Raw genomic sequence first — 9,955 nt, forward strand, 5'->3', positions numbered from 1 at the left:
AGGGAAGAAAACAATAAAGAAAAGCAACAAGAGATAAAGAAACATTCAGTGCCAACCCCATTATTAGCTTCCTTCAATATTTCAACGATCTCTGCTCCCCAATCTTCCTCTGTTCCTGTTCTTTCAATCCAAAACTTGATCTCACTTGGGCATTTCTTTCTGTTCTTCTTCGTTTATTTATTTATTTCTTCAAATTTTGCAGCTGTCTCAATCCAAGATGTGAAACTCTTGAGTTTCCTTTGTTGACCCAATTCGTCTTTCTTAAAAAATGTGTTCTTGAATCATCTCTCTGAATTTTCACGTAGCTGGTTTCTGATATCTCTGTTTTTCATATAAATATCTTTGGATCAATTCCAAGAATTTAAATCTGGGTTGTAGAAGAGGGATGATGATGATGACAATGGAGGGAATGATGGATAAAGGTGTGTTGGATGATATTATAAGGAGGCTATTGGAAGGCAAAGGAGGAAAACAAGTGCAGCTTTCAGAGGCAGAGATCCGTCAACTTTGCGTCAACGCCCGCCAAATCTTCCTTTCTCAGCCTAATCTTCTTGAGGTTCGAGCCCCAATTCACATATGCGGTAAGCTCTCCAATTGTGTTCGAGTTTCTGATATGTTATTGATTATGCAATTAAAGATCATTGCTTTTGATGTTGGCTTGTGATTGATTTACAGAGTAGTAGTTGATAAGAATAGTGTTGGAATTGATCTCTGTTATGTAATTTAGATGATGAACATCTGGAGAATTTTCTGTGTGTTTTGATTAAAATGGGAAAAATTATGTCCTCCATGAGATGAGTCTAGGTATGAGAATTTATCTACATTGAGATGAGCCCTAAGATCTGAGAATCATGTGCCATTTTGTTGAATGAAAAAGTATATTGACAATGTGGAAAAATGTACAGAATGGGCTCATTTCTTTGGTAATGTCATATCTTTCCATTTACGTGCCAGATATTCTATAGATGTTGGATATGAAACCGGTCTGCTTCGAGTTGTGGTTAAGGAATGACGAGATCCTGTTGCTTACTATAAAAACGTCTGCTTTGATTATGCTGTCTACCTTTAGATGCTTTTAATGTCCTGTATAGCCTTAGATGATAAAAGTTAGTATATACAGTTTATCGACTCTCATTCTAAGGCTACTTGCATGCATTGGATCCATTTTGATTCCTTGAATGTCACTGAATTTGTATGCTTAAGATTGCTTTATGATTTCTTACTAGTGAAATACTTGTATTAAATGTCGCTTGCATGAAATGTAAGGAAGAAGTGACAGGCCAAATGTAAGCATAGACAATTCTGTCCTTATATTTCTTTCTCCCCCGACCTTCCTAATATTGCAGGTGTCTTACAGGTGATATACATGGACAATACCAAGACCTACTGAAAGTATTTGAACAGGGGGGTTACCCTCCAGCTGCAAACTACCTGTTTCTCGGAGATTATGTGGATCGAGGCAAGCAAAGCTTGGAGACAATTTGTTTACTTCTGTCCTACAAAATAAAATACCCTGACAAAGTCTTCCTTTTAAGAGGAAACCATGAAGATGCAAAGATTAACCGGATATATGGGTTCTATGACGAGTGTAAAAGGCGGTTCAATGTTAGGCTTTGGAAAATTTTCACTGACTGCTTTAATTGTTTGCCTGTGTCTGCACTTATTGATGGGAAGATACTTTGTATGCATGGTGGGCTCTCACCAGAGTTGGAAAACTTGGATCAAATAAAGGAACTTCCAAGGCCGACTGACATTCCAGATAATGGTCTGTTATGTGATTTGCTTTGGTCTGATCCTGATGCTAGAATTGATGGCTGGGCAGAGAGTGATCGTGGTGTTTCCTGTACTTTTGGAGCAGATAGAGTTATTGACTTTTTAGACAAGAATGACCTTGATCTCGTCTGTCGGGGTCATCAGGTAATCTTTTTATTTTTTTATTTATTTTATTTATGAGATTTAATTACTGTTGGAAAGTGGCTTTAGAGTCAGGTTATCATAAGCTTCCTCTTTGTATTCCATATTCCTTCCAATCAAACATTTCTAGAATACTTTGGACTAGTACAGGCAATGTAGGCATGTGAAGATACCTCTCAGGTTTTACAGTAGCTCTAGGAACCTTTTTGTTCAAATTGTTTTCTGATTCAAGTTAGTTGCAGGTGGTTGAGGATGGTTATGAATTTTTTGCGAAACGAAGATTAGTCACTATATTCTCAGCTCCCAACTACGGAGGGGAGTTCGATAATGCCGGCGCTCTAATGAGTGTTGATGAAGCTCTACTGTGTTCGTTTGAGATACTTAAATCAAGTGCTGATGAAGCCTCAAGTAGTCGTTTAACTCTTAAAAAGGTATTTGTGGTGTTCATTATATTCATTTTGATAAACAAATGTATTGTGATACCCGATCATGCTGGCTTATTCTTTTTAATCTTTGGCAGCCGCCTAAAGCTGGAAAGATCTGAAGATTTGGAGATTTCTCTCAGCTCCATTAAGAAACCCAACAAAATCAACCAATGATTCGAATTCTTCTAATAGATGACCTTGCACGATAAGGGAGAAGCATGATCATATTGATCAACTCAGGAGAAGCTCGAGCCTATTGGAAGATATCTGATAAGTCAATTGCGCGGAAGTGTTGATGAAATTTGTACGTCAGAACTGCATATGCTTGTGCAGGGAAGAGGTTTTTAGTTTTGACTTCTTTTGGTCAATATTTGCTAATTAGATTTTGAGGGTACAGATTAAGAATGGTTTGCTTTGCTTATTGTTCGGCATGTGTATATTTAGTTTCATGATAGCATTTTACGGGGAACTACTTCACTAACTATTCTAGTAGCTTTTTTCTTTTTCACGGTATGCACTTGTATACACTTTCTTACAGAAAAGTGAATGGTTGCAGCCCTAAAACATATTTTGAAAGTTTCAAATTTCCGATAAATAAAAATCCATGAAATCACAGTATGAAACTTAAACCACCCTCCAGTTTGAAATAACACTCCCTTCCAACCAAATGTGTAAGGGGAACTCCTCCCTGCCTCCTCCAGTCCATTACACATGAGAATTCGTGTTAATTCTTAGCATTGCATATGGAATCCCGTGTGAACATGTTAATTGGAAGCTGTTTTTGCGAATGTGTTCTCAAATCTCAGTTCTTCCCTCATCTTTTCAACAGTAGCTAATGGTAACTTTATGGAAATTTTATTTTCTCATCTTATCAAAATGATACAAAAAGATTACTGATTTTCTTTTCTCCACCCAAACAAGGCCTGTTAAAAGGGATTGAGAGAAACTAAACAAAACTAAAAGTCTTTGTTCTCAATCATGTTGCTCCCCTCGATTTAAGCTATACTATGCACACAAATAACAGCTTCAAAATATCCCGGATAGATGCCATGAAGCGGTAGATGCTTATATTTTTGGGTATCAAGGTTGTAGGAGACTATATGTCCATCTGGTGCAACCATAAGAAACTCATCGCTCTTCCAGAATGTCAATGGCAATGCAAGGCCGACTATAGGCTCAATGGTTATGTGTTTTGTCCAACAACTGTGATTATCATCACCATTTTCATCCTTCACCCATATATCAAATGAATACTCTTCATAACTGGAACCATAAAATTGAAAGATAAATAGAATAACGGATTCATTCCAAACTGCAATGTGTAAATCAGGCTTGAAAATCTCCGATGGTATGTAAAATCTATCCGGCAGCAATATAGTGTGAAACACCTCATCACTCGTATCAAACGAAACGATCACTTGCCTAAGGATTCCCTTGTCACTTTGGTCGATGAATTCCTTATTTTGCTCACGTCCTAACCAATAACAAATTCCCTTGAAGCACACATGGAAAACATCAGGCCAAAAGTCGGTTGTTTCTGTTTCTAAATAATCAAGTATCTTGGAGTGTAAATTTCTGCTTTAGGAGTGTAAATTTCTAAATAATCAAGAGATGTTTCTCCAAGTATCAGTACTTGGAGTGTAAATTTCTGCTTTAGGAGGATTAATAACAAGACGTTCACCATAAGTTTCTTCACCACAAGATCCAATGTTTACAATTTTAAAATCATTAGATTTGGGATCATAGCCAAATCCAGCAATCTCTGAGGTTGTATCTTGAAGGCAGGACTCGGGAAGAACCTTGAATTCCTTCGTTGCAGGATTGCATAAGACAAGGTCACCGGTATGAATAATAAGGCAAATGATCCCCTCACAATGACCTACTATATACACAGGTTCACCAGGTTCTACCTCAATAGCTGGTCCTCTACCAAGTATTCCTATAGATGGCGGCAAATGGAAGTCCTCCACAATAGGCTTAAGGTCATCGTCATCACCATAATCCTTAGGAAGATTAAGGAATGAAAGTAGAATTTCCTCATTGCTAGTTTCTGTTCTACTTTTGACAGGGCGCTTGAGAAAGATGCAAATGGAGGAGGAAAGTTGGTTGTATAACTGGAGGTGCTTGGCTACAAATAAAGAATTGTTGATCAGAGAAGACCATGATTTGTGGACGCACTTGAATCGGACCAGTGACTTGGGAGGCAATCTTGATAGGACATGCACCATCATCTCCTTTGGCATTTTGCAACACTTCACCGTTTCTGCTACCAATTTCTGCCTTCGTTTCTATATCATAAGAATAAAATCAATCTGACATTACAGACAGATTTGAAATGAAAAGCCTGAAAGAGGATGGTAGGGACTCTCTTCTGCGGAAAATGAATAGGAAGAGGAAATGAATTACCTTCACAGCTTTACTTGCTATATCGAGAGACATTCTCTCTCTTTCTTTCTTTTTTTTTTTTTTTGGAATGAAAAAAAGAAAAATAAACTAGAAAGTAAGCAACAGGAAAGGAAATTTCATTTCCAGTGTTTGGGAAAGCATAAGGAAAGGAAACACTTTCTTGATTGATGAAAAAATATGGGAGAAAGTGGTTCCTTCCAAAATCATAAAAAACCACTTTCCTTTCTTCTTTCCCTGCATTTATTACTCACAGCATAATATTTTATTATATTAAATCTCAACTCTTTAACAACTTTCCAATAGACTTTTCTAGTGTTACCAAACATCGGAATGGAAAGTTCTTGTAAAATTTCATTCCCCTTCTCTTTCCCTTCCCATAGGAAAGAGGAAAGAACCACTTTCCTTTCCACGAACCAAAAGAGGCCTAAAGGGAACTCCATTTTCCCAACAAACAAAACCATCAGTAAAGTGGCATAAATTTGCTAAACTGTTAGTCATAAAGTCAGCTTCCCTAAAAACATGCTTGAAAGAGCAGCTAACAAACTTTCGTGAAACGGTCTTGATGTCTTCAATGATCTTAAGCAATCTCCAAGGTGGATTTACAACTCTATTCACATTGTCAATAACCGAAAATTTTTCTACGTACCAAGTTGCAAGTGAACCGAATAATTAATATGTAATATTTTGATCCGGTCATCAACGTCGCATTATGAACATGTATTGTAATACCGTTAACAAAATTAAAACCCAAAAAAATAGTCTTAAGTGTTTCCAACACAAGAGATGAGGACTTAAAGTCGAATAAGAGGTACTCTTATTATGAGCGCTTAATTTGATCGGATTAAAAATGAAAATGAAAGGAAGAAATTTAGAGTCTCTAGTCTTTATTCGATATTCGCATACGGCGATTTAAGGACTTGCACTGGTACAAGTGCAACTCAGTGCGTAGAATATGTTTCGGTCAATAACTAGTTGAAGACCTTCTCCAATGGGAAGAAGATTCTAGTATAGTTTTACACTTTGCCTATTTACACAACAAATTTTATTTTATTTTATTTTATTTTTTATTTTTTTTGGATGATAGTACTCAAAAAATGTTTGGTCGACATAGTATAATAGACTCACTTAATATGAGTGAGCGCTAGTTGTCACATCTTCTTTGTTTGTAGATGACAATAGAAAGGTCATATCTAATAGAGAAATTTTATTAACACATCCTTAATTATTAGATATACATCTCATACTTAATACACCACCTATTAACTTTATCGTTTTAACATTATACTAGATACACAGACCTAAACTTCTTATAATACCATCGTTTAAAATATATAACATATTCACTAAATACACAACCAATTCACTAAATACACATACTAGTCTAGATCTGTTACTAAATTTATTCAAAATAAAAAAATAGAAAAATCACATTAGTGAGATTTTTCTCAAAAGGTTTCATCTTTCCTCGTAATGTTTCACCTCATTACGTTGTCTTTAGTTTTTGCTTGAAACTATGGTTGTTCATGGTAACTGTCGCTAGCTATTTCTAATTAAGGCTTAGTATCTTCACACACGTTATTCCAGTAGAGGAGAAGAAAACTCTTAAGCTAGATATTTTATTTCAACTAGGTTTCTTTACTTTTGATATAAATGTCTTTTTGGTAATTTTACGTATCTATAAAATCTTATATAATTTGTATAAAAAAATATATGTGTATCTAGCATTTAGGGATGTGTTAATAAAATTTCTCTATCGAATGGATAATTTAGTTTGAGATGATATTTATATCCATCTTTAATATTCCTTGATAGAATCAGAGATATAGCTAAATTATGCAATTTTCCAGTCACTAAATATTTTGGCACGGCACATTCTTGATTCTTCCTATCTCCCTATAAGTATAGCTAGAAACTAGGTATATAGCAAACTCAACACGAGATTAAGAATCGCTAGGCTACTAAGACTACTTTTCCTGCTTTGGACCACAGGAAATTTGGTCTCGATCAGCAAACGCTGTGAGGCATCATACATCTTCACTCGCAAGCTTGTTGCCTCTGTTAACTGAAACTATACTATTCAAACATACAACAGCTTCAAACGATCCTGGATATACACCATGAATGGGAAGATACTTGATCTTTACAGTAGCAACATTGTAAGAGACTATACGTCCATCATTGGCAACCATGATAACCTCTTCGCTCTTCCAAAATGCCAATGATAATACAAAGTAATCCTCTAGAGGCTCAAATGTTGCGTGTTTTGTCCAAGAACCATTACCATCATTCACCCATATTTCGAAATAGGTAAAACAATGAAAGCCATAAAGAGCAATGGATTCTTTCCACCTTCCCAGGCGCATTGTATATACTCCAAATGATGGCTCGTAGAAACTATCCGGAAGCAACATGCTACGAAATACCTCATCACTTGTATCAAACAACACAATCACTTGTCTAACGTATTCTTCTTCTTGTCTCCTGTAGCAAGATATGAACTCCTTGTTTTGCTCATATCCCAACCAATAGAAAATCCCCTTGAAATACATTTGAAAAAAGAATGGCCAAAATATAGCAGTTTCTGTCTCTAAAATATCAGTGTCGATCTCCAAGAATCAGTGCCTAGTGTATATACTTCTGCTTTGGGAGTAGAATGAACAAGGCGTTCTTCATATACTTCTTCATCATAAGATACAACATTAACAATTGTGTAATCACCAGATTTAGGATCATAACCAAATCCCATAGCACATCCTGTCCACTCTTGAAGGATCGTCGATTCCGGAACAATCTTAAACTCTTTGATCGCTGAATTGCATAAGATAAGGTCACCGGTATAGAGTGATAGACATATAATCCCATCACAATGACCTATAATGTCTATGGATTCCAGATACTCAAGCTCAATAAATGGGCCCCTATTGTCTAGACCAACGGAAGGAGGAAATACAAGGTCATCCAGACATCCACAACATTAGGAATGGTATTACCATCGTCATTGGGAAGATGAAGGAATGAAAATACAAGAACTTCCTGGTTGTGAGTTTCGGTTCGCTTCGTGACAGTATGCTTCAAGAGTGAAAGTATAGAAATGGATTAAAAATCAGATGAAGCACAGATAAGAACAATTTAATTCAGCAGCTTGGTGCAAAACCTCAATGAGAGAAAAAGCACCAAGCAAGATTATTTCATTAATCTTCAAAAACTTTACAAGAAGTAATTCTCACACAACTACAAATTCTTGTATCTGTTTTTGACTCTCACTTCTCACACAAGTGATTCATGTAACTCTACAAAGAGAAACTGAACAAACACACTGAGACTTATAACACACTCAGCTTTCTCTAGTTCTTACACACAACTAGATTTCAGGGCATAAACCTAAGACTTAAACACTCTTAGTTTATTGTCATCTGATTCTTCCACAATCAGTGATCCTTGGTTCTTTGTCGGTGCTACCAAATAATCATATGTATTGTTCAATTAACATCGGTTCATTTGGGTTCTCTCTCTTTTTTTTCTTTTTTCTTTTTGTATCAGTTTTAGTTTTAATCTTGCAGACCATTTTGAAGTACTACATGTTCATCTTGACATGCTGTAATGAAAAAAGTAGGTATATATGTTTACTAGCTAGTGACCTAATGTGCTTTTACTAGCTTGTGAATTCCAAAAACTTGAAATGGTTGATATTTTTTTCGAATTCCAAATGATTGATGTCGCATCGGAGATTTGAAGTTTGTGTAATAATAGTCGTTTGATTATAAATTTGACTATAAAAAGAAAAAATTTCTAGCAGAAAATAGAAAAAAGTACGTAAAAGAGTTACCAAAATATATAGTAAATTTATAATAATTATACTAAATAACACATTATTTGTTAGTTTTAGATATAAGGGTATTATAGGCAGTTTGAGATGTATATTAAGTTTAACATCAAAATAAAAAACTAGATGATGAGTGTATTAAGCAATGAGTGTGTATTAAGAGATTAGGGGTGTGTATTTAAAATTTCTCTAAAAACACTAGATTTTAATATATTTTATCTTGACAACACTTTTAAAACTATTTACCAAACACAAAACTAATTGAATTCATAATTGATTATTTTCAAACTATTACAACAACAATTTTTTTTTTTTTTAAAGTCACAGCAATACCAAAACTAGGGATCCCCAAACTTAGGGTTGGAACCGGTACGGTAACCGACTTTTTTGTCCCAAACCATAAACCGTCTCGACTTATGTCGGTAGGCAAATCTTGATACCAATACCAACCGAAAAAGTCGGTATCCTGAACTTTCGGTTGGTATCTGTACGGTTGGGCCTAGAACCGAACTTTATTGAGTCTCTTAATCTGCCATTTTTTTAAATGAAAAATAGGCCCAGACTAAAAAAAAAAAGCAACAACAGCAAACTGCAAACTAGTGATTCAAAGTTTCAAACACTGCAGAAACCAAATATTTTGCTGTGTTTCACATGTTAAATTCCAACCCAAATAACATAATTACAAAATCCACAAAGTCACAAACTCAGTCTGACAGTCTCAAACTCTCAGTGTCTCACAAGCAACAGAGTTACAAAGGCACCCTATCAGCCATTTAGCCTAACTGCAAGTCTACAAGACTGCAACTGCTGAACTGCACATTCTAATACTAAGTTTTTTTAACATAGTATTGAGTATTGACAATAACACTAAAGAAATAAAAGCCTAATAGCAAATTAGCAATGCACCAACTGACCAAAGAGGCAAAGACCAAAACCTGAAACAAATTACAAATGCATAAGCACAAGTCACAAGTCACAACTCTAAAATCATTAAAATGCATACTATTGACAACTGACACACTACCAGGACAAGCACTTTAGCCGACGAAAAATTTTCGTCGGCCTGTTATCTTAATTCGTCGGCTAAGATCTTAGCCGACGAAGGCTCGTCGGCTATAGTGTCGTCGGGAAAAGGTCGTCGGTGATGACTTTAGCCGACAAAATTTTTTTTTTCGTCGGCTATAGTCCCACAGTTAGCCGACGAAAAACATGTCGTCGGTTTTTTTCCCAAACTTTAGTCGACGAAACAATTAATATATTCGTCGGCTAAAGTGTGTAATAAATAATTTAAAAATAACTATAGCCGACGAAATTTACTATATTTCGTCGGCTAAACCTTATAAAAATTTAAAAAATAACTATAGCCGACGAAATAATAAAATAATTT

The 9,955-nt window shown here is 35.5% G+C and overlaps 2 protein-coding genes and 1 pseudogene across 3 annotated transcripts in view; 1 reads left to right on the forward strand and 2 right to left on the reverse strand.

Annotated features, from left to right (window-relative positions):
- Positions 1-2,861, forward strand: LOC101299309 (serine/threonine-protein phosphatase PP1 isozyme 9-like). Its single transcript, XM_004302225.1, has 4 exons — positions 1-581; positions 1,358-1,917; positions 2,157-2,345; positions 2,435-2,861. Exons 1-4 carry the CDS (start codon positions 386-388, stop codon positions 2,456-2,458), a joined length of 969 nt encoding a protein of 322 aa, XP_004302273.1. The 5' UTR covers positions 1-385; the 3' UTR covers positions 2,459-2,861.
- A 473-nt stretch (positions 2,862-3,334) lies between these two features.
- Positions 3,335-4,582, reverse strand: LOC101308402 (putative F-box protein At3g16210-like). Its single transcript, XM_004304840.1, has 3 exons — positions 3,973-4,582; positions 3,762-3,813; positions 3,335-3,602 (listed from the first exon to the last, which is right to left on the reverse strand). The coding sequence occupies exons 1-3, from the start codon at positions 4,580-4,582 to the stop codon at positions 3,335-3,337; spliced, it is 930 nt and encodes a 309-aa protein (XP_004304888.1).
- A 2,187-nt stretch (positions 4,583-6,769) lies between these two features.
- Positions 6,770-9,955, reverse strand: part of LOC101308699 — an 8,763-nt pseudogene continuing 5,577 nt past the window's right edge. The window contains exon 4 of the transcript XR_185092.1: positions 6,770-7,814. The product of XR_185092.1 is annotated as an uncharacterized LOC101308699 (transcript). The remainder of the gene's footprint in view (positions 7,815-9,955) is intronic.

Source organism: Fragaria vesca, linkage group LG6, assembly GCF_000184155.1.
Source record: "Fragaria vesca subsp. vesca linkage group LG6, FraVesHawaii_1.0, whole genome shotgun sequence".
Lineage (NCBI taxonomy): Eukaryota > Viridiplantae > Streptophyta > Magnoliopsida > Rosales > Rosaceae > Fragaria > Fragaria vesca.